Genomic DNA, 27390 nt, shown 5'->3' on the forward strand with positions numbered 1-27390 from the left:
ATCCACATAGATCATACATATTTACATGTCATGTAAAAAACATGACATACTGGGGCACCTGGGTGGCTCAGTCATTAAGTGTCTGCCTTCAGCTCAGGTCTGATCCCAGGGTCCTGGGGTCTAGCCCCGCATCAGGCTCTCTGCTCGGTGGGAAGCCTGCTTCTCCCCCTCTCTCTGCTTGTGTTCCCTCTCTCACAGTGTCTCTCTCTCTCTCAAATAAATAAATAAAATCTTTAAAACAAAACAAAAAACAAAAAACATCATATACTGAGTAATTTAAAATATATAATGCTGAACAGTTTTTGACCAAGGTGAGTTGGTATATAACTTGGGGTACTATATATTAAATATATTATATATATTAAACTAGATTTAATTCAAAATTTTATTTCTGTTTGGTAGTTTCTTTAAAAACCTTATTTAAAAAATACTGACAAGTGATATCATGATCAAAAGGAATCCTTGAGGATTAGATTCAAATTTTTTACATTGGAAATAATGGAATCATTATATGTCACCAAAAAACTATAAGAATTTAAATCTCTATTTTAAGGGACTGAGTCTTTATTGAATTTGGGAATGTATCTTTCAGGCTATTTAAACATTCAGTAACTTGTTATGATTTTTACTTCTATTTGACAACCTACACATAAGTATTAGATTCGTGTTATGTCCAGGGGGAAATTAATTATTAAACTTGAGGTCACAGATACATTCATTCTCATGATATTCTGACAAGATCCCTTTAAAATGGTTTTCACATTGTTAAGGGTTAAAATATATAAAATGTATACAGTATATAGATAAGTTAACAAATATGTTAAGATACAGTGATGCCTGATATTAAGGTCAGTATGACTTAGTAATCATGATCTACTGCATTTGTTTAAGACAGTTAACCTATTTTATTTCATGTAATTTTTTATTTAAAAATTTTTTTAAAAGATTTTACTTATTATTTGACAGAGACACACAGCAAGAGAGGGAACACAAGCAGGGGGAGTGAGAGAGGAAGAAGCAGGCTTTCCCCTGAGCAGGGAGCCCAATGCAGGGCTCGATCCCAGGACCCTGGGATCATGACCCGAGCCAAAGGCCGACGCTTAAGGACTGAGCCAGCCAGGTGCCCCAACAGTTAACCTATTTTAATACAGTATTTTATCTTGCTTCATTTGACTTCATAAATAAATCATACCAAACATTTATTTCAGATTATTTGGTAGCAAAATGAAGCATCAGTTTAAAAATTAGTGTTATAGATTTTCACATGTACTCTGAACTAACCGAATTTTAATCTTGAAATTAACATTATAGCATTTAGGAATAATCGTCAGTCTTTTATGTTTACTCAAGTACAGAATTTTAGCAAGAAAATTAATTTTTTAAATGGAGCAAGTTTAAACTGAGCAATTAGCCTACATAATGACTCTTAAAATAAAAGTCCTAATAAATTTTTTATTTAAAAAATGACTTAAAAATTCACCCATTGGGTAAAATTTAGATTGTGACTACATAAAATTGATTCTCACATCACAGAATATATGAATAAATGATATCATAAGAATTTTGACTGGGAAAAATAAATGGTATTCTTTGAAGTGATTTGACAATATGTTTACTTTTAAGTTGATAGTGACTTTAAAAAAGAATCTATTTCTGAAGCCTTCTGTTAGGGATTTTAATACCAGATTATGAAACCACAGTAACTTCAGATGAATTTAATGTTTAATTTGTTGGCTTTTTAATTTGTTTCAGTTCATTCAGAACTTTCTGAATCTTTTGGATGGATCAGCATTTTAGTTGATTTGACAGAGTATAACCTTCCATTTTGAGACTTCCAACATAGTCCTCTTCTCCTCTCTGACTTAGTTTTTGCTCTTGGCTTGTTATATTTACCATTTAGGTTGTTTTCCCCACAAACACTGTGCCACCACCAGCCTCCTAAAGAAGATAGATAGGGCATTTCATGAATACAAACTCACATAGTTACTGTTACTACATTTCCCCATGAGTACATCTTCATACGTCTTACAAATATGACAGTATTGTATGGATAATGCATATATTCCACTTTAAAATAATCTGTACAAGTCTTGTGTATACACCCAAAATAAAGTACCTGAGAAATGTTATAAGTAAAATATCTAGTTGAACTAGAATCAAATTAATAGTTATATTAATAAATATTTATAAAAAATTTATATTAATAAATTTTTACCTGTAGAGAAAATGTTTATTTGGGATTCAGTTTTAAAAGAGTTGACATTGTAGATGTTAGCCAATATTTAGGAAGATATTTTTTAGATATGAAAATGAAATATTGATATTAGGAAAATGATACCTGAATAACTTTCTGGACAGTTGACATGCTCTTTTGCCATGTGATCCCAAGTAGAAAACACCAAGTCTTTGTGTTCCGGGAGTGCACTGGGCACATTGCCACTAATTTCAACTAGGTGTAACGTATAGTTGGTTTCATGATTTCCCAAGTTAAAAGAATATTCGATATAATGCTTATTGTCATTCCAGTCTTCTAGTTCAATTCGTAAAATGTAATTAGATTGCCTCACTATGGAGTATATCTTCTCTAGACCCAACCAAAATTCTCCTGCAAAGAAAGTAAAAATCTGTGGGTTGTTAACTGCGTATTGAGTACCAGTAGTTTTTTTTTTAATTGTGTTTTTTTTTTCTTGATAGTGGTTTTTTATTGGTGTAAGTCAGTGAATTGTTTTAGCCTAGAATCCCTTGGTTATTTTAGAGTCTCTTAAAATATTTCTTTTTAAAACAATTTTATTGAAGATAGTGAAATATACAAAAAATGTTAAAATATTAATGTCTGCCTCAAGTATGATTATTGTTTTTAAAATTAATTTTATGAGACATTTAATGGGTGAAACATATTAGGCATTTTAGATGTGGTCATTGATAAAATATTATCTCATTTCTAGGTCCTTCCTTAGGTATACTGGCTTTACTATAAGGAATTTGTTAATACCCATATACTATCAGAAATTTTGTTAAATATTTCTACTATTATACCCAGTGTTACTTGGATGATAGTAGTGTCATTTTCTTCAAATATAGTCTTAGCCTTTGATATTTGCTTGATATATGTTTTCTTTGTAGGAAAATAGGGAATAAAATTTTTTAGACATTTTAAGTTAACATATTTCTCTCTTTAATTTTAAAAAGTATTTTTATTTGGAATTAAAAACAACATAAATACAAAGATCTCTTTTTAATTATCACAATCCTTTCTATTAGGGTGTTTAAGGAAAAAAGTCAGACTTTTATTGCTGTTGAATTAGAGGACAGTTTTAGGGATTTCAAGTACAAATGGCTTATTTTCTTAGAGAAATAAATGAGTATTCTGGACTTAACACTCTTAAGTTACACTAACTCTTAGAAGATTTGGGTCTACAGAACATATCACTGAATATACCTTTTAGTAAGGGAACTAACTAGTAGTTTGAATATAAAATTTTTTAAATGATCAAGTAGAGTGTTTAATAAAAAAATTTGGTATAATAATGGATGTTTTCCAGTTTATAAATGAGTACTTATATTATGAATTTTTTAATGTGCCTTTTGAATTTTAAACCTGTTATTTATTTTTGTTTTGCTTATTTTATTTTGTGATCAAAATACAGTAGTTGCACTGAGTTAATTCATTTATTTTAAATCACATTTCCATAATATACATTTATAATATTTAAACAATTGAGATTTAAACATTTTACTTGTTCCTTCCACCTCCAAATAGTGTCAAAATGTTAAAAAAGAATGTAGAGTGACCAGTGAGAAGGATGGTTTTCTTGATAGCTCATTCATAGCATTTACCACTTATCAGAGCACACAGCATTTTATCATAATTGTCTTTAGTAATTGTAATTATGACAATTAGAAGCCATTAAATTGTGATGCATATACTTAAGAATGGATATGAAATTGTGATAAGTATAATTCAAGTAGATGCTTGTTATAAGTATAAATTACTAACAGATATGTAATTATTAGTTAATAAATTCTAAGAAGGCTGAGCCTAGTCCTCATTCATTGTTACATTTCTAATGCCCAATCCAAAACAGATTCCCAGTAAATATTTTTAAGTAACAAGTGAATGAATGAATAATGAATGAAGTCACCTTACCATTAAGTCTCCCAAAACCATATCTGTAGTTTTCCCAAGTTTCATTGAAGTTTTGTGATCCATCTGTTCGGTGTTGAATTAATGTCCATGAACTATCTGAATATAATGAACAAAATTGTGTATTTTAAGTAGATTGATGCTAAAAGATGTAACAAAGTACTGTTTTCTTTCTTAAAAAAAAAAAAAAGGTTTTATTGGGCAGCTGGGTGGCTCGGTGGGTTAAGCCTCTGCCTTCAGCTCAGGTCATGACTCGAGGCCACATCTGGCTCTCTGCTCAGCGGGGAGCCTGTTTCCCCCTCCCCCTCTGCCTGCCTCTCTGCCTACTTGTGATCTCTCTCTCTCTGTGTCAAATAAATAAATAAAATGTTTAAAAAAAATAAAAAAAATTTGAAAAAAGATTTTATTTATTTAAGAGGGGGAGAGAGAGAGCACAAGTGGGGATGGGTCTGATGGAGAGGGAGAGAGAAGCAGGCTCCTTGCTGAAGAGGGAGCCTGACATGAAGCTTGCGCCCCGGACTCTGGGATCATGACGTGAGCCAAAGGCAGATGCTTAACCAGCTGAACCACCCAGGTGCCCCAAAATACTGTTTTCTTGGTTTAATTGGATTTGATTTTAAAGATTTTATTTGTTTGAGAAAGAGCGACAGAGAGTGACAGAGATAGCATGAGCAGGGAGGAGAGGAAGCAGCAGACTCCCTGCTGAGCAGGGAGCTGAAATGGGGCTTGATCCCTGGACCCCAGGGTCATGACCCAAGACAAAAGCAGACACTTAACTGACTCAGGCACCCAGGTGCCCCTTGTTTTGATTTTAATTAGTGGCTATGTAATGTAGTCATTAATATCATTATGGTACTACCATTTTATTATTTATTATGGTCCCAGGAAGCTAAGTAAAGGGCAACTAATGAATCTGTCTTAATAAACTTGCCAACAATACTAATTTCAGATTACTTTATGGAAAAATATGGAGAATATTGAATAAGTGCATTAGTAAAAACAAAAATAAACAAGGCAAATATAAATAATAGAGCTGTGCAGTTGCTTATGTTACTTACATTTCATTTACATATATTCAGAACAAAGCTAATAAGATTAGTCTTACTAATAGATAGTGAATAACATGAGCTAATTACAGTCCATTTTCTCTTCAGGCTGGTTTTACCTGATTTAACATCACAGTAGACATTAAAAACTTGAGAGTTGCTGGGTCTAATTGGATAGATGCCACTTGTATGTTCGCCTCTGTTATAGATGGTGGTACAATTAGCAGGAATGTCTAGAATCAAGAAAGTGTTATTACATAAGATACAGTCATAAGAATGCTATCTTTAGAGCTTGAGCGTTTTACTTGACATTTTATGGAATTGTGGTGAATGTAGCCCTTTAGCCTTTTTCAGTACTGTATTACCAAGAAAGTACTTGATAAATGAAGCAGATTTATTAGATGGCATGTTATGCAAACACTATTAAAATAGGTACTATTAAACTGATTTCTTTTTAGGAAAAGTGACAGAGTGAGAAATTTAGACATGTATTTTTGCTAGATATAGGAAGAATATAAATATAATGGAACATATGAGACATTATTATAGGGCTTGGTGTTCATAGCACTTAATCCACAGGTGTATGTAGAAAGAGTGAACATACATGAAGGAAACTTACAGAGACCTTTTGTGTGTGTGTGAGAATTACATAAAAGTGAATGTGTTTTGAAAGTATTATTTTGTTAATGTTTGGTTGGGAATGGAGACTTTGTTCTTTCATCTCTGTGGTTTTTTGTTTTTTTTTTTTTTTAATGAAAATTTTCAACAGGGAAGTAGAAACGTTAGAGAGAACTTCATAGTTGTTCCATCTGTATTTAGTAATTGTTAATCTTTTGCCATTTTTGCTTCATAAATATACATATATACAAAAATGTATTTTGCCGTGCTATTCGAAATTCATTTGCAGAAATCATGACCTTAACCCCTAGAGTATTTCAGCTTGTATTTTTTAAAAAAAAATTTTTTTTATTAACGTATAATGTATTATTAGCCCCAGGGGTACAGGTCTGTGAATCACCAGGTTTAACACACTTCACAGCACTCACCATAGCACATACCGTCCCCAATGTCCATAACCCCACCACCCTCTCCCTAGCCCCTCCCCCCCAGCAACCCTCAGTTTATTTTGCGAGATTAAGAGTCTCTTATGGTTTGTCTCCCTCCTGATCCATCTTTTTTTATTTAATCCTTTCCTACCCCCCAAACTCCCCATGTTGCCTCAACTTCCTCATATCAGGGAGAGCATATGACAGTTGTCTTTCTCTGATTGACTTATTTTGCTAAGCATAATACCCTCTAGTTCCATCCATATCGTCGCAAATGGCAAGATTTCATTTCTTTTGATGTCAGCTTGTATCTCTTAAACAGGAGTTTATTTTCATCCATAACTATAATACCATTATTACATCTAAGAAAATTTAAAATAATATGATATTATCTAATATAAAGTCTACATCTATATTTTCCTGATAGTCTTAAGAATGTGTTTTGTAGGATTAAAAAAAATAACAAAACCTGCCAGGATCCAGTTTAGGTTGACACATCGTATTTAGTGGATTTGTTGCTTTACTCTATTAAGAAGAGGCCCTGAGAATAGCAATTTTTGATGGGAATGTCTAAGATAGGAGAAAAATTTGTTGAAAATATTCCTTCAAGAAAGAACCCCAACAAATTAACTTACCATCGTGTTCTACATTTTGTGTTTCATTAAAGTGAAGAAAGGGGGTAGTTCTTGGTGCTCTTGATTTAGAAGAAAGAGAATTTTCTGTGGATTCTTGAATACTAGTTCTTCTTAGCTGATGAAAGAATATAAATCTTTTAAAAATGGTACTGAGTATACAGTTAGGGGAGTCTGAGGGAGGATATTAAAAGTACAACTTGTATACATCTTTAAGCTCATAATATGTTATTGCTTTTGATATTAAAACGGATCAGCGGTGACATACAGATTGTATACATGACCTCAAAGTATTTAATGAGGAACATTATTTAATGAGTTCAAAAAACTAGAGATAGCAAAGCACAAACCAGAAATTGGTCAAAAAACAGCAAGACCAAAGGTAAAGACTTTGCTTATTAGCATTTTTTAATATGTTCTGTTCATTTATGTGAATAGAATATGTATTCTGTTCAGTAACAGGCAGATTTTAAGCTTAATAATTGTCAGTTGTAGGCCTTATTGAGTGAGTCTCAGACCTGTCTTAAAGACCTAGCATATGGGGCGCCTGGGTGGCTCAGTGGATTAAGCCGCTGCCTTCGGCTCAGGTCATGATCTCGGGGTCCTGGGATCGAGCCCCGCATCGGGCTCTCTGCTCTGCAGGGAGCCTGCTTCCTCCTCTCTCTCTGCCTGCCTCTCTGCCTACTTGTGACCTCTCTCTCTGTCAAATAAATAAATAAAATCTTTAAAAAAAAAAAAAAAGACCTAGCATATAATTTGAACAAGGCTGCTGTCTTAATAGTTTTTTGGAATGTAAACATATCTGTAGAAGTAAAAAATTGGCAGGCATATTTGCTTACTTTCAATACGTTCATTATTTCATTGCAAGTTTAGCAATAACACTTTATTTTTATGCAAAAATGTGCTGGGTTTGCAGTTTATTGACTAATAGCTTTTCTTATTGATTGCCTGAGAAAAACAGATTATGTAATACTTTACTAGTGTTTTTTGATGTTGGCATTTCCTATGACCTTACTCATAAGGAACTGTTGCAGAGTTCATTTGTTGGATATTAGCTTTTTCTCCTAGGTAACTGTGTGATGTTAAGTGCACTTAACTTACAGAGTTTTGGATCTTATTTGAAATTTGAGGAACCTGGATCAGGTGATTTGAGGCTTCTTCTAACTCAGATACTCATTGTTTTAAATTCTTCATACATTTTACTGTTAGAGAGGATGTATATCATTTGATAACAGTGACATTTTGTTTTGTGAGTAGGCTCATTTATCCGTAATAAATGATATAAGAGGGGGTGCCTAGGTGGCTCAGTCGTTAACTGTCTGCCTTTGGCTCAGGTCATGATCCCAGGGTCCTGAGATCAGCAGGGAAGCCTGCCTCTCCCTTCCTCTGCCTGCCATTCCCCCTTCTGGTGGTCTCTCCCTGTCTTTCTCTGTCTCAGATAAATAAAATCTGTAAACAAAACCAAAAAAGGTTACAAGAAAAAAGAATTTGGAAAAATAACATAATGAGGACATTATAGAAATCAAAACTAACTGGCAAAAACCCCTTTTGGATAATTAACAAAAATAATAAAATAACCTACGAAACTATGATTCATAATTAGCAAAATACCTGAAATTATGAGTTTTAAAATTTCTGAAACATATAACGATATGTTTGTTTAGTGGAAATTGTTTTATAATTCTTGACAACTATTTTTTTTATAGGTTTCTCCAAACTTGTATTATTTTTGGAACCCTCTGGGATGCCTGTTTCATAGTAGTAGTAGTTAATACTTTTGAAATGTTTAGGTTCTTACATAGCTTTATTCTAAATAGTCATCTCCCTCACCTAGACAGCAGCTTACATTGTAGATTAATTATACTGTTGGATATTGAACTTTATTTATGAGGCACATAGCTTCTAATATTACTAATAATAGCAAGCTTTTATTGACTTTTTTGTGTTGAATATGATATTAACTTTATTAATTCAACATATATTTATTCAATTCCTACTATGTCTCAGACAGTATTCTGTATTCCAGGGCAGCAGCAATGAAAAAAATGAAGAAAATCCCTGTTCTCAATGGAGTTTACATTCTGATGAGGGAACAGACAAAATAAATAACTAAAATATATATATTATGTGAAATAGAGATAAGTGTAAAGGAAAAAAGAAAAAGAATGAAGGAGGTAACAGGTTTTAAGGATGGGTTTGGGAATTGTAATTTTTGATTAAGTGACTTAGTAGGACTTCACTGAGAATTTTATACTTGACAGAGACCGAATGGGCCATGCAGATCCCAGGGAGAAGAGCATACTTCCTCTAGATGATAGAGGGAACAAGGGCAAAGGGCCAGAGACAGCAGCACGTTTGATGTGTTTGAGTAACTGGGAAGAGTACCCTAGTATGACTAGAGTTGGGGAGATGAAGTTAGAGATAAGAGTCATCTGGGGTCTTATGGGCTACTGGAAGTGAAATGGGAAGCCATATCTGGTTTTGAACCAAGAGAGATGTGATCTAATTTTGACTTTTTTTTTAAAGTTTTTTTAAAAAAAAGATTTACTTGATTTATTTGAGAGAGAAAAAGAGAGAGAGTGTGTGCTTGAGTAGGGGGAGGGCCCGAGGGAGCCCGACCCTGAGATCACAACCTGAGGCAGAGTCAGACGCTTAACCAATTGAGCTAATTTTGATTAATTTTGACTTTTGATAGAATATATTGAAGATATACTTTACATGAATTAATTCTTTTTTTTTCTTATAACATTCCTATAAGATAGGTTCTGTTATTTTCTTGATAGAATAAGTGAGGAAACTGAGAGATAGAAAGTTTAAGTAATTTATTTAAGGTCATGCAAAAGTTTTAGAGCCAAAATTCAAACCCAGGTAGTTTCTTACCTTCAGAGTCTACAGTCTTTAACAGTCATGCTGATGTGACCTGTTTACTCATTATCCAACTATAAGTTTTAAAATAAATTTAGGGTCTGATGTTTTCATAAACCTAGATTTTATGTAAAAGAGTGGACATACCATTAAAGTGACTTACCTGGTTTTCTATTTCTTTTATTCGACTATGCTGTTGGTTTAATTGTCTATATTGTTCCTCCACCGTCTGTAGAAGGTCTTTGATGCTATTATCTTGTTGTTCTACAAAAGTCTGGACATAGATTGTAGGGTGGTTAGAACTTTCTGTCTTTCTTCTTTCTTTTTTGTTAAATTCGATTTAAAAATTATTTATAACACTATTACAATCTAAATTTTTAAAACTAATAGTGGATTAGATAACTGAATATTGGCAACCTTTTTCTCTTTTATGCTTCTTTCAAATCCTTTTGTTTTTATGTTTTAAAATGTACCATCTCTCCCATCCAAGTACTAACCAGGCCTGACCCTGCTTAGCTTCCGAGATCAGACGAGATCGGGCGCGTTCAGGGTGGTATGGCCGTAGACTAAAATGTACCATCTCTAAAAACCTAGTTTTCTGAACTTCAAAGTACTTCGGTTAAATGGAAAAAACTCCCAGTATTTTATTTTTGTTTACTCATTTATTTATTTTTAACCCCTAGTATTTTAATAGGAGTTAATCTTTTACCATTTACTTATTACATTTATCTATTTTATTTTTATTTTTATTTTTACTTTTATTCATTTTAAACATGGGAGGATAGTTTCAAATTATATTCCTTAAGCTTTTTACTTTCCTCCAGTAACTGGCAATACTGTAATTTTAGTGTTCTAAATTTTATTAATTGATGTGTAATTTTCATCTGAAATGTAAAGTTTAGTTTTTTTATATATAATGTTAGAGAATCATAAAAACCAAGTTGAAATTATATTGGAAAATTTTATTTCCTAGAGGCTTTTTTTCCTTGAGAAAAATACAGTATTTCAATGATTCAATAAAGTACCATGTTTTAAAATATTTTTTAAAAAGATCCACATTGAAAACATAATTACGAACCTTCTTTGATTTCTACTTACTTTAAGTGAAGTTACTTCTGGGTGTTCCTGAATTTCAGGTTGATTTTTAATTAAACTGGTTAATTGCTTCTCCAAATATATCACTTTTTGTTGAAGTAGAATTTTTTCTTCTAGGAGGCTTTCAAGTTTTGAGTTGAGTTCACGTGACATATTCTTCACTTCTTCATTCTTGACTTGCAGTTTGGATGTAGTTCTTCTAAGTTCCTTTTCTTCTTCTTTGATTTCGTTGGTTTGCAGTGATAGGTCATAAAAAGACTGATCAAATATGTTGAGTTTTTGAAATATATCATTAATTTGGCCTTTAGTTTTATGGACAAAGTCTTTAAGACCATGTCCTAATTGAAGGAGGCCATTGGCTAAAATTTTTACATCATCTAACATAGCAAATCTTGATTTTGGCTCTGGAGATACAGAATCATATGATGAATCATCCCGGTCAATTTTGGAAGAAATAACTAGAGGAATGATAAAAAGAAAGAGCTTAATTATGTGCATTTTTATCCTAATTATTCAACTAATTTTCTCCTGTAAGCAAACCTTCTAAGACTTCTAAGCTCTTCTATATATACCACCACTTGCCACATGAACAGTAAGGTTGGCAAGCGAGTATAGTTAATCATTAAGTTGTGTAAACTTGTACAAATGTAACCTTCTACATTGAGTTAGATCAATGGTAAATGAAATCAAAGAAATGAGCAATTAACTTACTAGGTCATTTTAAGTTGTTAATGTATTTAAGTTTGCAATATTATAGACTCCAGTTTCAGGGTTGAGAGAGCTACCTGTTTTTAAAAGCTTATTTTAATATCTCATGATTTTTAAAAGAGATTTACAATTAGACAAACTCTTTTGATTGGTAAATTCACATTAAGGTTAAGGAAAGTTAATGAATTAAGTATGCATTTCCCAAATTGTACTTATTTGGGACAAATAATTGTAGTTATTTGCAACAGCAACCTGTTCCCAGAAATGGTTTCACTGTAAAGCTATCCACCACTTCTTCAAGTGGCATTAATGGCTCTTAGTGCTGCATTCCCATGATACTCTGTATAAGCTAATGTATATTACTTATTATTTGTCACTGTACTTGTTAGTATGTCTTTTTGCTTCAGATGATCTTTCCTAAACATACGTGTTTATTATCACAAAATCTCATGCAACACATTTCACTCCCTTTCTCTATTATATACAGTCTTTGTTTATGTTCTAACCTCTTTTCCATGTGCCCACTGAAAGACCAATAGATTAGGTGATCTGCAAAGGTCCAACCACAATTATATACTTCCAATGTCTCGAACAGTTTACCTGTTAAGTTTTTCTGAATTTTGTGACCTTAGTAACAATTTTGGTAATGGAAATTTAACAAAACCAACAGATTAATAGTATGTTCAAAATAAATGTTCTCCTGTGCTTCTAACTTAGTGTTAAAAGGAAAATACTAAATGCTTCAGTTAAATTATAACTGATTGTCCTTTTTTTTTTTTAATATTCTCTCCATTTTATTTATTTTTTCAGCGTAACAGTATTCATTCTTTTTGCACAACACCCAGTGCTCCATGCAAAACGTGCCCTCCCCATTACCCACCACCTGTTCCCCCAACCTCCCACCCCTGACCCTTCAAAACCCTCAGGTTGTTTTTCAGAGTCCATAGTCTCTTATGGTTCGCCTCCCCTCCCCCTGATTGTCCTTTTTTTAAGAGAGAGAAAGTGTGCATGAACATGCCCAAGTTGATGGGGAAGGGCAGAGAGAGAGGGAGAGAGAGAATCTTAAGCAGGCTCCACATCCAGCACAGAACAGCACACAAGGCTGGATCTCCCAACCCTGAGATCATGATCAGAGTGGAAATCAAGAGTCTGACGCTTAATTGAATGAGCTGCCAGGTGCTCCTGATTATCCTTCTTTATTGCTTATTGCGAATTTTTTTGAGAAAATAATAAGTCCTTTAAAATGCCTTATCTTGGGGCGCCTGGGTGGCTCAGTGGGTTAAAGTCTCTGCCTTCAGCTCAGGTCATGATCTCAGGGTCCTGGGATCACATCGGACTTTCTGCTCAGCAGGGAGCCTGCTTCCCTTCCTCTCTCTCTCTCTGCCTGCCTCTCTGCCTACTTGTGATCTCTGCCTGTCAAATAAATAAATAAAATCTTTTTAAAAAAATGCCTTATCTTGATAAATTATTATAGTAAAATTGTTAAAAGAGTGTGGGTTCTGAAATCAGACTGTCATCTATGTCCAACAGCCAGCTCTAGCTCTCTGGCCTTGGACAAGATATTTAACCTCTGTGTACCTCAGTCTTTTCATCTGTAAGGTAGGGGATAGTACATACTTAATAGGGTTATGAGAATTAAAAGAAATGATACGTGTAAAGCACTTAGAACAGTGTCTGGCAAATAGGACGTACTCAAAATGTTATTATATCACATGTAAACAACCTTTGAACCTGTGTATGTGTGTGTAATCAGGCGTATCTGAAAAATTTTTTTTTCTTTTTTTTTTTTTTTCCCCTTTTTATTTATTTATTTATTTATTTTTTCAGCGTAACAGTATTCATTCTTTTTGCACAATACCCAGTGCTCCATGCAAAACGTGCCCTCCCCATCACCCACCACCTGTTCCCCCAACCTCCCACCCCTGACCCTTCAAAACCCTCAGGTTGTTTTTCAGAGTCCATAGTCTCTTATGGTTCGCCTCCCCTCCCCAATGTCCATAGCCTGCTCCCCCTCTCCCAATCCCACCTCCCCCCAGCAACCCCCAGTTTGTTTTGTGAGATTAAGAGTCATTTATGGTTTGTCTCCCTCCCAATCCCATCTTGTTTCATTTATTCTTCTCCTATCCCCCTACCCCCCCATGTTGCTTCTCCATGTCCTCATATCAGGGAGATCATATGATAGTTGTCTTTCTCCGATTGACTTATTTCACTAAGCATGATACGCTCTAGTTCCATTTTTTAAATAAATTGCTTTTTTGCTAAGTGAAAAGCTTTAACATAATGAATTTTAGTTTAAATTGTCAAGCAAAACTTCTTAAAATGAACTGTTTCCAAATTTCTGTGCTTAGAAATGCCTCCTCATGGCATGTAGTAGAGACCTTTACCTTTGATGATTTGGATATAATAGCTACAGTCAAGTAGTATACCATAGTGGTTTCAAGTATGATTCTGGAGAGAGGGAGGCTGACTTGGAATCCTGGCTCTCATGGTCAAATTATTTAGCTTTTCTGTACTTCCATTTTCTTGTCTGTCAAGTGACGGTAATACCTACTTTATAGGATTATATGAAGTTTAAGAAAAATTTTTAGAGCATAGAACACTATCTGGTATAAAGTAAATACTCATAACATTATTTTTTACTTACTTGTTGATAATTAGAACCAATCAATGCATTTATGCCTATAGTGTAATATTTTATTGCTGAATATTATCTAATCTCATGTTAAGATGACATGAGTTGAGAAATTTTGCTAAAATTTAGGTTTTCTGCATTTCAGTCTCTTGAATCTTGGTAGATATAAGGAATTATGTCTTCTGTTTAGGCTGTGTATGCCTTTTTTAAAAGTGTTTAATACAGAACCATATAAATATTTCTCTTTGTAAGAGAAATAAAAAATCCAAGTAAATAAAAGTATATAAATAATTCCCCTAATAAAGGGAAAGAAAAAAGAAGAAATAAAGAAATAAGGAAGAAAAATAAAAAAACTTTTTAGTTTTCATTTTCATCTTACCCTCACCACTGTCAGATGTTACAGAATTATAAAAGTGTATGTAGAACTAGTGAAAAAACTTAGATTTTCTTCTTTTTTAAAGGAAAATTTAGTGTTGTGATCATTGGTCATGAAGGGCATATTTCAAAACTTCTCTTAACTAAATTACTGTCTGCTTTTCTGGCTTAAAGCTATCAACCCTGATGTTTCATCCACCTTCTAGTTGGTGGGAAGTTGAGATGGGCCAGCCTCTATCTGTTGCTGTTTATGAGCAAGATCTATATCTGGTTTTAATTTGTATCCCTTATAGTACTTTATTTAATAAAACGCCTTACGTGTTTGAGGAACTATATAAATATTGAATGAAAAAGTCATAATATGGGAGTTTTCCAGGTACAAAATTGCATATAATATATGCTCAACCTGTTTTGATATAGGAGGTTCTTTTTAGAGAAAGGAATTTGAAAAGTTTTTTGAACTTTCCCCTTCCAGTGCCTGAAAGTAACTGGACACTAATACAAAGACAGGCTATGTGAAGGAAGTTCCTTCCATTTTGGTTATTGTATTAGAATCTTAACACTTTCTGCACAATTTATATATAATTCCTTACATGTGACACTAGCAGATTAAAGGCAATGGTCACATATTCTTGGTTTATATTATATCATATCTGGGTAGAAATATCTGGATAATTTTTTTCTTATATTAGTTTGACATATTACCGAATATACTTAAAGTAAATAAATTGTCTATTCATGAGCTGTAGGAGAGTACCAACATGGGGAGTGTAATGAAAATAGTAATTTTTTTTTAAAGATTTTGTTTATTTATTTGATGGACAGAGATTACGAGTAGGCAGAGAGGCAGGAAGAGAGAAAGAGGAGAAGCAGGCTCCCCGCTAAGCAGAGAGACCTATGCGGGGCTCCATCCCAGGACCCTGGGATCATGATCTGAGCCAAAGGCAGAGGCTTTAACCCACTGAGCCACCCAGGTGCCCCGAAAATAGTAATTTTATAACTGATTTTACATTTGTCTTTTAATTTAATAACATTTGTCCTGTCTGAGTACACATTGTCACAGGCAGAAGCTAAGCCTTGCTTGAACTTGTGCCTACTTAAATAAAACCCTAATCAAACATAACCAGTAATGTTATGAAAGCTTAAAATTTTTTATGTCAAAGAAAATAAGAAACAAAAGTTGGGTCCTAATTTAAGGATTTCTAGTTTCTAAGAACTAATATACAAAACTTTTAACCGCTTCATAGAATTTTAGGACATTTAGAAGTCTTATTTAAGTTAAGCAAAGCAAAGTCCTTTGTCCTTCCCCAGGTTGTGTAATCTGGAGATGTGACTTCCAAATGAAACACAAGGCATTGGGATCTTTTGAATATAGTATCCCTTTTAATTTCTTCTTTTAAAATGTGATCATTTGTTTTGATTTAATGTTTGGTAGATAGATTCTAAAAGTAACTTCATGAGAGAAACCCATTTAAAGGTAGAATTATTTATATTAACTAAAGTGAAGAATAATGCCAGATAAATACATTGGCTTCCCTATCCTTTCTTTGTCCAGAACAGGCCCTGTCCAATGGAAATATAGTGTGAACTATATATGTGAAAAAAAGTAGAAAGAAACAAGTGAAATTCATCTTAATAGTACATTGTACTTAATCCAGGATATCAAAAATTATTTCAATATGTGATCAATATAAAAACATTAATTATGTATTTTATATTCTTTTTTTCATACTAAATCTTCCAAATCTGATGTGTTTTTATACGTTCAGCACATCTCCATTAGAATAGGCACACATCAAATGCTTAGTAGTCTCATTAGACTATTAGTGGTCAGTGCAGATCCAGAAGATCAGTAACCTTTGAAGAAATTATTTCATGTATCTTACTTTTTTCTTCATATTCATGAAGGACCTGGAATCATGACCTGAGCCGAGGGCAGAGGCTTTAACCCACTGAGCCACCCAGGCGCCCCTTTTCCCATGAATTTTTACTGATGCTTTGAGTGAGAAAAACAAAAAATATCAATAAATCCTTTTTAAAAAGGATTTATTTATTTATTTATTTATTTAGAGAGAGAGAGAGCATGCACATGTATGGGAGTATAGGAAGGGGGCACAGTAAGATGGAGAGAGAGAATCTCAAGCAGACTCCCCGCTGAACATGGGGCTTGACCTTATAACCTAGAGATCATGACCTGAGCCAAAATCAAGAGTCCGATGCTTAACCAACTGAGCCACCCAGATGCCCCCTAAATATCAGTAAATCTAACAGGCAAATACATCTAGTTTATCTTCCTGGCCATCTGTTTTGCTGTCTTCATGAATTACCTAGGTATTATGTAAGTCCCCTCTGTCCAAACTCCTCCTCCCCTTTTTGTTTGTTTCTTTTCTTTTCTTTTTTTAACATTTTATTTATTTATTTGATAGACAGAGATCACAAGTAGGCAGAGAGGCAGGCAGAGAGAGAGGAGGAAGCAGGCTCCCTGCCTGGGCAGAGAGCCTGATTTGAGGCTCGATCCCAGGACCCTGGGATCATGACCTGAGCCGAAGGCAGAGGCTTTAACCCACTGAGCCACCCAGGCACCCCTGTTTGTTTCTTTCTTTTTTTTTTTTTTAATATTTTATTTATTTGACAGAGAGAAATCACAACTAGGCAGAGACGGAGGCAGAGAGAGAGGAGGAAGCAGGCTCCCCGCGGAGCAGAGAGCCCGATGTGGGGCTCGATCCCATGACCTGAGCCGAAGGCAGAGGCTTTAACCCACTGAGCCACCCAGGCGCCCCCCCCCATTTGTTTCTTTTTGACTAATTGTGGGAATTATTATTATTATTTTTATTATTATATATTTTTTAATTGTGGGAATTATTTACATGTTATGGATACTAACTCTTTATCTTGTATGTAACAAATAGTGTTTTTCCAATTTGTCATTTGTCTTCCACCTGTTTATGGTATCACCTGCTCTGCGGAGCCTTTAAAATTTGTCTTTTGGGGCGCCTGGGTGGCAGGGAGCCTGCTTCCTCCCTTCTCTCTCTCTGCCTGTCTCTCTGCCTACTTGTGATCTGTGTCAAATAAATTAAAAAAAAAATTTTGTCTTCTATAGTTTTTGTGGCTCATGCTCAGAAATGCCTTTTTCACATATAAAAATATCGTGTCTTTAAAGCTTTTCTAGTACTTTCATGGTTTTATTTTTATTATTTAAACTTTTGCCTAATCTGGAATTTATTTTGAGGAGGGGGTGAAATACGAATTCATCTTTTTTCCCTGAATGGCTAAGTGCTATCTCAACACTTCATCACTGCTGATTTGTAGTTCTTCTGAAGTGTTACAAATGCAAGGTAAACACTTACTAGGTTTATGTGGGAATTTATTAGTGGAGTTAGTAGTCAAATGGAAAAGAATCTGGATTCAGTTTTATGCCTTTTACCTTCAGAAACAAGTTGAATTTAAAACGGTTTTATATTGGAAATCAAGCATAGCTTATAGATAATGTTTAATTAATTTCCATTTAACCTGGAATCCAAATCTCAGAAGTATTAAGTAACTAAATATTTGTGTGTGTTCTTATATTATTCATTCATTCATTCATTCACTCATTCATTCCTTCATGCATTCATGCATTCATTCAGTATGAGGCACTGTTTTAGGCTTTGGGAATATAACAGTTAACTAGGTAGATGAAGTCCTTGCCCTCCTCAATTTGGGCCTTGTCTACCTACCTACCTACCTACCTATAAAGGAGATACATAAACAAGAAATAATATGAAAATGAACAAGATAATTATGGATTGTTTTAAGCAAATTGTTTGAGTTGTGAATGAGGGGTGCCTGGGTGGCTCAGTGGATTAAGCCTCTGCCTTCAGCTCAGGTCACCGTCTCAGGATCCTGGGATCAAGCCCCATATCAAGCCCTGCATAGAGCTTTCTGCTCAGCAGGGAGCCTGCTTCCCCCCCTCTCCCTCTGCCTGCCTCTCTGCATACTTGTGATCTCTCTCTGTCAAATAAATAAAATCTTAAAAAAAAAATTGTGACTGAAGTAACAAAGGGATGTGATAATGGGTGGAAGTTAAGGTTAGGTTTTTTTGAGACTTGAAAGATGTGAAGAGTCCAATCATGTCCATGTCCACAAAACCTAGGCGGTAGTAATGACAATGTAGAGGTTTTGAGGTGTGTGCTTTTCTGTGTGTTCTGCAGGTCTATCCTATGTACAGTTTTTTAATTGAAATGTATGGGCAGATTCTTCAGCCTCAGTTCCTCTTGTGGGCTCCAGTGACATTCTACATAGTACTTACCATACTACATTATAATTATTTGTTTGTCCAGTTCTCCCTCCCGGCTAGTGAAGTCAAGAACTTTGTCATTTATCTCTATATTCTTAGTATCTAGCACACTGCATATTCAGCAAATATTTGTTACAATGAGGAATTACAAACATAATAAAGGGCAATCTGTTATCGTGTGCTTTGGATCCCGTTCTCTCCTACTATTTCAAGAATCTTTACTTTCTTGTTCTAATGTATGCAAACTGTGTCAACTGGATTCTTTTCATTATCATTTAATCAAACTCAAAGCTGTCCAATTTTAAAAAGCTTACAAAATCCCTGTATTCTGTCTCCCAACTGTTGAATAATCTTTCTCTTCTTTCCAGTCATACATTTCAGAATTTCACTTTATAAATTTTCTTAACAACTTCCTGTTCTTAAACCTACTTTTATGTGTTTTCAGCCCAATGTTATCAGTAACTTTCATGTTGCGAAGTCCAGTTGATCTTTTCATTTCTTACCTCATTTAGCCCCTGATTGGTGTTTGGCATTTAACTGTTTTAATTCTTCTTCTTCTTTTTCTTTCTTTTTTTTTTTTTTTTTTAAAGTAGATGCCACGCCAGGCATGGAGCCCACCAGGGGGCATGAATTCACCACCCTGAGATGAAGACCTGAGTTCAGCTCAAGTCCAACCTTAATCAACTAAGCCCTCCAGGCATCTCTTAACTGTTTAATTCTTCTTACATTGTTTTTTTCTTGGCCTCCATGTCACTGCACTCTCATGGTTTTCTACTTCTCTCAGGGTTCCTTCTCAGTCTTCGTGACAGTCTCCTCCCCTGCTGGATGGCCACATATCTTGGAGTTCCTTAAGCCTCCATTCTTGGAATAGCACACATAAATAATTATGTGAGATTCTAATTCTCTCATAGTTTAGATCTTTCAGAATGATTCTCAGCATAAGAAAAATGATAGGTAGATGGAAGACAGAAAGGGTTAAATAAAAACCTTGGAGTCTTGAATTGGAATTTGAAATATCAGTATGTACTCAGAATGCTTTTGAAAAGCATTTCCCCTTGGGATGCTTGGGTGGTACAACTACTTAAGCATCATCAGTCTCTTGGTTTTGGCTCAGGTCATAATCTCATGATTGTGAGATTGAGCCCTACATTGGGCTCCGTGCTCAGCACAGAGTCGGCTTAAAACTCTCTGCTCTTCCCCTCTTCAGTCTTTCTCTTTCTCTCTCTCTCTCAGATAAATACATCTTTAAAAAAAAAAACCCAAAACATTTTCCCCTCACTCTTTCTACTGAAATGACCTAGGAACAGTGAGTAATGAGTGCCCAGATTATAGCTTGGAAAAACATTTCTCATTCAGAGAACCAAAGCTCCTTGGAGAAAGGGCTGATTCTGGGTCCCGGGAGAAACTACGTAAGAAGAGCTTGGAACATCTTGCTATATAGCAGATAGCAAGAAGTCATTAAAGAGTATATGGCTGAATGACAAGGATTTACAAGCCAGTTTGAATTGCCTTTTCATTTGCCAAAGGTGGGACAATTTGAACATTTGAACATCAGTAAAGATAATAACTGCAGTGTATTAAAACTCATTAATGTGTTTGGTCCATTTGTGTTTGGACAATTTGAACATCAGTAAAGATAATAACTGCAGTGTATTAAAACTCATTAATGTGTTTGGTCCTTGAGTTTATAGATGATGCTAAAGGTAAGAAGAACTAGTTTCTCTTAGAAGATTTTAATCCACCAACTGCTTATTTTGAAAAATGGAAAATAATGGAAAAGAAAGCATTTATTCCTGTGTCTCATTCAGTGGCCCACTGTCTAAGCAAATAATAGATGAGGAAAAGTACTCTTCATAGAGATAATCCAGCTATTAAATAAAGGAGGACTGATGGAATTATTATCTTTTGGCAACCCTTAATGGGGCTAATAGATTTAAGCATTGATCACCATCTGCTAACTGCTCAAGAAGAGGAACAACCAGACATTTTCCTTCTGATAGAAGGACACAGTACCATTTATGAAATGATCTTGCCAAAAGACCCTCAAACCTAAATATGACCAAAGCTCTAGATCTAGCTCTAAATTTATAGAAAACTTAGAGGAATGTGTTAAATGTCACTACAGAGATGCAATCAATAAATTCTAGCCTCTAGAAAAATTACACAAAAATAGCCCCATTTCTTCAACAAATATTTTGCAAAGGTAGGAGATGAAAAGATTTCCTCACAGCCAACCTAGTGTCTCTTCCTCCCATAACTTCTGCATACCTCTCTCACAACACAACATTATTGTGAAGTGGTCTGTTTATGGGCATTTCTCTCATTAGACTATGTTCCTCAAGACCAAGGAATGGCCTCTTAATCTTCCTTTATTTTCCTTGCATGTAACATGGTACCTAATGTTTGGTGTGTGGAGTCAATAAATACTTCATGTGCAAATTTTATTTGATTACTTCAGTGGTTAATCGGTCATAGCCTTCTTTGCTCCTCAGTTCTGTTGATTAGGAAACTGACGAGTCATAACAATTCCATATTTGCCGTTTTCATTTTTGACTGTTTGGACTACAACTGACTCTTCTCCATGTCTTTAGTGAGTTTTAGATTGTATGCTTATTGTTATACATCTCTGTTCTCCCCCCATAGAAATTTTACTTTATTGTTTTATCTAATTATAAAGGTCATGTGTTCTCACTGTAAAAAAATTCAAATAAAAGGAACTAGAGCCTTCACTGTTAACTAAGAATATCCCTTTATCCCTTTCTTTCTTTCCTTTTTTTTTTTAAAAGATTTTTTGTGTATCCACTGTAGGTTTTTGCTTTGTGGTTACCTTGAGGCTTCTACATAACAACTTGTATCTAGAACAATGTATTTTAAGTCAATAACAAGTTTGACAGAGTTTTAAGGTTCTTCCTTTTAATCCCATCCCTCATGTTTTATGTTTTTGATGTCATGTTTTACATCTTTTTATCTTGTGTATTCCTTAACTATTACCTTTTTACTACTTTTGTCTTTTAACCTTCATACTAGCTTTATAACTGATTAATCTGCTACTTTTACTATATATTTATCTTTCCAGTAAAATTTATTTTTTCATGTTTTCTTATTACAAGTTAGCACCTTTTTTTCTCCCCCCAGCTTAAAGAACTCCCTTTAATAGTTTTTGTTAGGCTAGTTTAGTGATGATAAGCTGCTTTAGCCTTTGCCTGTCTGGAAAATTCTGTCTCTACTTTACTTCTGAATGATAACTTTCTTGGGGACAGTGTCCTTGAATGAAAGTTTTTTGTTTTTGTTTTTAAGATTTTATTTATTTATTTGACAGACAAAGATCACACGTAGGCAGAGAGACAGGCGGGAGCGGGGGAGCAGGGTCCCCGCTGAGCAGAGAGCCTGATGCGGGGCTTGATCCCAGGACCCTGAGATCATGACCTGAGCAGAAGGCAGAGGCTCAACCCACTGAGCCACCCAGGCACCCTGAAAGTTTTTTCTTTCAGCACTTTGAAAATATCTTGCCACTGGTTTCTGACCTGCAAATTTTCTGCTGAACGGTCTGCTGACAATCTTATTGGCATTCCCTTGTGTGTAACAAGTTGTTTCTCTCTTCCTGCTTTTAGGATTCTCCCCTTTTTTAACTGTTAAATTTTAGTTATGATGTGGCTTGGTGTAAGTGTTTTTGTGTTCATATTTTTTGGAACTGTCTGGGCTTCCTGAATCTGGATGTTTGTTTGCTTCCCAAGGTTAGGGAAATTTTCAGCTATTACTTCTTCACAATTTTCCATAGGTAGCATACGCCACTATACATCCTGCTGTGGAACTTGCTATTTTTCTTCATCTAGCTTGCTGGGTATCTCTACATCAGTAACATTGCTGCACATTGTCATTTTGCAGACTCCATAGTATTTCTTCTTATTAATATATTAAATTAATTAACTGGAACTGTGCTGGCGAACATTATATTTCTTCACAATTATTTGTAATTATTCTCTACTACAAAAAAATGTAGTGAATTTTTTGAACACATCCATTTGTAAATGTGTGTAGTTATCTCCTTAGACGAGAGGCATGTTTCTTACATCGAAGGTTGTGTTTATGTAGAATTTCCGTATTGCCCGACCATGTTCCAGAAAATTTTGACCTCTATTTTCATGCTTCATCAGTTGCTTAGCAGGGCTTTATTGTACTTGAAGTCTTGCTCATCACCTCTCAGCACTAGTCTTCAGTAAGTAATTCTCATACTATATCTTTTCTTTTTTTAATCTTTTTAGCCCTCTCTTTTGGTTTTTTTTTCCCTTGAATTATTTATCTTCTCTGTGTTGGCAGCAGGGACTATTAAAGTTGTGTGAGATGCAAGATCTTGAATTGGATGTGAAGTAAAATAAATGCAGACTAATATGTGATTATCTGATAGCAACTACCAAATACTGTTACACCTAGCATATTGTCATATGTGTTTTTGAACATATACTGTGGAATGTCACACCTCTTAAATCCTTGATATTTATATAAAAGTTTCATCTATAACTGTCATCCACTTTTATCTGCTTGGAGGAACTAACATAATGCATTATTAACTTAAAAAAAAAGATTTATTTATTTTAGAGAGAGAACAAGCACATGTGGCAGAGGGGGAGGGGCAGAGGGGAAAAAAGAGAGAAAAAGAGAATCTCAAGCAGACTCCCCACTGAGTGCGGAGGTGGGGCTTTATCCCATGACCCTGACATCATGACCTGAGCCAAAAATCAAGAGTTGGCCAGTTAACTGACTGAGCCACCCAGGTGCCCCCTCAATTAATATCTTAATAATGGTTTAGTCCATATTCATTTATTTCCCAGAATCCTCTTGTAGAAGAAAGAACTTGTGTTTTTAAGACTGACCGATTTATATTCTGATTTCAGCTTTGCTGCTTACTGGTTGTATGTGAACCTCACAAGTTTTCTGGGCTTCAGTTCATCTACAAAATTGGAGTATATTTGACGGCTATTTTGAATGATTGGATGTGAAAATAGCTTAGGGGCTAGCAAAAAGTGTTTATTCCATCTTTTCTTTTGTGGCATACAGTTATACATGCCAGTTTTAGATACATATTCACTATCATGTATACTGTTGCCTTCACAGAAATCTTCTCTACATATACCCTCAGAGTCTCAATTTTGCCAATCGTCAAGGTTCTGCAAGAAATATTACAGTGAAAGTACAGTTCATGTATGGGGAGGATCCAAGCAATGCCATGCCGGTAAGAAATTTTCTTTACTTTTCCTGTTCTTCATATATGGTTCAAATAGACTTTTTTGTTGTTGTTGCTGTTGTATTACTTAGTTGGCAGTTCTAAACTGGAAAATTAATATGATCTTGTAAACCAAGTTTCTAACTGCATTACTTCCTATAGAGATAATACAAATTTACTTGAAGTCTTTTTGAAGTTTTTATTTTAATTTCAGTTAGTTATTGTACAGTGTAATACTAGTTTCAGGTGTATAATACAGTGATTCAACACATCCATATTAAAGTCTTAATTATTGAAGACTTGGTATATGCTACTCACTCCCAGAGATACAAAGATGAATAAGATACATAAACTAGGGGCACCTGGGTGGCTCAGTGGGTTAAGCCGCTGCCTTCGGCTCAGGTCATGATCTCAGGGTCCTGGGATTGAGCCCCGCATCAGGCTCTCTGCTCAGCGGGGAGCCTGCTTCCTCCTCCCTCTCTCTCTGCCTACTTGTGATCTCTGTCTGTCAAATAAATAAATAAAATCTTTAAAAAAAAAGATACATAACCTAGGGGAGGTAGATAAATACATTAAATTCTAAAATAGTGACTTTTAAGAGAGGATCAGAACAGAATCACCTAGGGTACTCCAAGAAAGCACAGATTTTTTTTTTCTTTTCTTTTCTTTTTTCTATTCTTGTCATCTGTGATTCTGATTCTTCTCCTTTAGAATGGAAGACTAGGTAAAGGAGGTGTAAAGTGATGGGTAGTATATGAGGTTGTGGTATAGGTTGAAAATGTTCCCCACGTGATTCTAATATGTATGATTTGCCCCATGTTTGTTAAGAAATCCTGCTAATAGTGCGTATTATACCTAACCTAGGGAGCTTTTAAAAATACCAGTGCTCAGACTGAATCTTACTCCAATTAAATTATAATGTCTGGGGGTGGGAACTAATCATGTGTCAGTATTTTTAATTCTTCCCAAGGGATTACATTTTGCAGCCAATATTGAGAAAAAGGTATTTGCTAAATATTAGAAGATTGTTATGGGGATTCAAAGGCATTGATGTACACTAGTAGGAGAGAGTGCCTTGCCGAGGTAATAGGCAGATATCACCTGGAGGAGGTATATCTGAACTAAAACCAAAGGTGGTAAACGTAAATGGCATTGGGTCTTAGACCGGGGCGGGGGGGGGGGGGGCGAGGGGGAGCAGTTCTCTCCAGTTGGAGAATGTCCTTCAACAGCAGTACAGTGGTGAGTTACCAGTGAGCCAGCATGATATAAGATAAGTCAGAAATACTAGATTGAGGGCCAGACTGATGAGATTCTTGATCGCCCAGATTGTCATTTAGGATTTGTAGGACATTAATGCACATTCTGAGAAATACATGCAAGTTCCATGAAAGTAGATTTTTAGGCTCAACTAAAGTTAGTAACATGTGGAGTAGGAGCACGACTGTCACTGTAGATGTTCAGCCTCTGAGAATAGTGGAATGAAAATGAGCTTAAGAATAGGTGCATTGTTAACAGAGTTTTATTTTAGCTTTCTATGTCAGTCATTAAATCAAGTTCTGATTATTTACTTACTAAGAAAGCTGTGTATTTTCTCTTTTCCTATTGTGTCCATTTCATCAGAATTTATAGATCTTGACAGCAACAGACACAAATTATTCCTCTTTGTATTCTTCTGTCTATGGCCGCTGTTTCAGATCTCTGCATATCATACATGCTAAATACATATTTGTTCATAAATGTAGGATTTATTTTTGTGGTTTAGAATTAGCATTTCATGTTCTTTATTAGTTTTTTATTGCTGCTGAAGGAATGGATGTTCTATTGCAGTTGGTGAAAAGCTAGATTGTGAAAATTGGTGCTTTGGTATGTGAATTGCCATATGGATGAGCTAATGCAAATGTGGTGTATGTAAGATAATCTGTTGTTATTGTTTGCCTAACAAACTCTTCCTTATCTTAGCATATATATGGCCTCCTCTACAGAATTCCAGCTGCATCCAGCCACATTGGCAGTTAGACCACTCCCTCTTTTGGTGCTACCATAGCATCTTCTCATTTCCTTTGATGGGTCTTATCACCTTAAGATTATATGATTATTTCTTTATCTTGTCTACTAGATTGTGAGCTCCTTGAGGGCAGGGGCTATGTCATGATTGTATCTTGATGCTTGTCATAGTGCTTGGCACAGAAATGATGCTCAGTCTGTGTGGGTGAATGGTTAAAAATACCTGTCAAGTGGTCAAAAAAGGGAACACTTTCTATTTTTTATTATTCGTGTTATGAAAATATATGAGTTATGAAAAACGATAACTTCTCAGGAGGAAAAAAGGTACTGCAATTCTTTTGCTTGTGTATTATTAGTCATATGGAAATGTAATGCTTTTATGTTTATCCTAGTGGCTGGTTGAAAGTATAGAAACATAGACACGTTATCTTGGCTTAATTTTTTAAAAAATAAGGACTACTCAAATGGATCCTAAGATAATTTCTTGATCGTATAACATTGATATGATAAAATCATAAACTTCAAGTTTTGGCATTGGAACAACATTGTATAAAAACCTGGTAATGTATTCTTAGCAAATTGATGAAAGTAGATTTATTTAGGAGAGTCATAATTATTGTACCTTTACACACCCTTAAAATAAAAGGACCTGTTGGAACTGTTAGAAAAAGAAACACAAATATCTGTTAATACGTTCTTTCTATTTACGGATGGTACTGATTAATCCCTTTGTGTAAGATACAAAGTTTGAGTTCTTTTACCACCTGTGTTGATGGAAGTGTGATAACATGTCCATGTACTTATTTCTGCATATGTAGCGATGGCTGGCCAAACAAACGTAAGAGTTTAACTTATGGCTAGATAACATTGCAAGCCTTACTATCTCACATAGGAATCATAAGCCATTTCTCTAATTAGCTGTCCTAATTAACTATGATTTTGCTATTACAAGTCAAGAGGCAGATATACAAGACTGAATTATTTTACCTCTAACCTTTCTCCAATTGTATTGTATTTTTTTTTGTTGTGGTGGTTTTTTTTTTTTAACACGTAAGAAAGAATATAAGAATGGTGCTCCTTTATAGAGTAGCTTGTAAGGAATACGGGAAGCAAAGGATACATAGCTTGACCTAAAATAGGATTTTTAAATATTATTTATAAATAATTTATATTTGATTTACAGAATGATTACTGTTTTAGTGGAGAAGCCACTAATTTGTATAGTAGATATAATACTACCATTCTAAAACCATATTTCTTAGATAAATTCCAAATGATATTTTACATCCAGATTTTAAAATGAATTCACCTTCTTTAAGAAAAAGATAATATAATGGGTAGAAACT

At 34.7% G+C, this 27390-nt stretch overlaps 2 protein-coding genes across 14 annotated transcripts in view; one reads left to right on the forward strand and one right to left on the reverse strand.

Annotated features, from left to right (window-relative positions):
* The window catches only part of DOCK7 (dedicator of cytokinesis 7), a 220722-nt gene that overhangs the window by 87741 nt on the left and 105591 nt on the right, over positions 1–27390 (forward strand). For all 13 annotated transcript variants that reach the window (XM_046006342.1, XM_046006260.1, XM_046006266.1 and 10 more), the window contains exon 15: positions 23932–24049. In XM_046006342.1, coding sequence (XP_045862298.1) covers positions 23932–24049 — 118 coding nt within the window. The remainder of the gene's footprint in view (positions 1–23931; positions 24050–27390) is intronic.
* On the reverse strand, positions 1662–11374 carry ANGPTL3 (angiopoietin like 3). The gene is made up of 7 exons (XM_046006354.1): positions 10832–11374; positions 9897–10007; positions 6872–6986; positions 5310–5423; positions 4148–4243; positions 2339–2605; positions 1662–1938 (listed from the first exon to the last, which is right to left on the reverse strand). The coding sequence occupies exons 1-7, from the start codon at positions 11324–11326 to the stop codon at positions 1754–1756; spliced, it is 1383 nt and encodes a 460-aa protein (XP_045862310.1). The 5' UTR covers positions 11327–11374; the 3' UTR covers positions 1662–1753.

The sequence above is a fragment of the Meles meles genome, chromosome 1 (assembly GCF_922984935.1).
Source record: "Meles meles chromosome 1, mMelMel3.1 paternal haplotype, whole genome shotgun sequence".
NCBI classification, from domain to species: domain Eukaryota; kingdom Metazoa; phylum Chordata; class Mammalia; order Carnivora; family Mustelidae; genus Meles; species Meles meles.

Coding starts and splice junctions, on each gene's coding strand:
- ANGPTL3 (XM_046006354.1), bottom strand. CDS start 11,326: ATGCACATAATTAAGCTCTTTCTTTTTATCATTCCTCTAGTTATTTCT. Junction 5,424..6,871: donor ACAAAATGTAGAACACGATG/GTAAGTTAATTT, acceptor TCTTGATTCTAG/ACATTCCTGCTAATTGTACC. Junction 4,244..5,309: donor CTACTGTGATGTTAAATCAG/GTAAAACCAGCC, acceptor CATTATATTCAG/ATAGTTCATGGACATTAATT.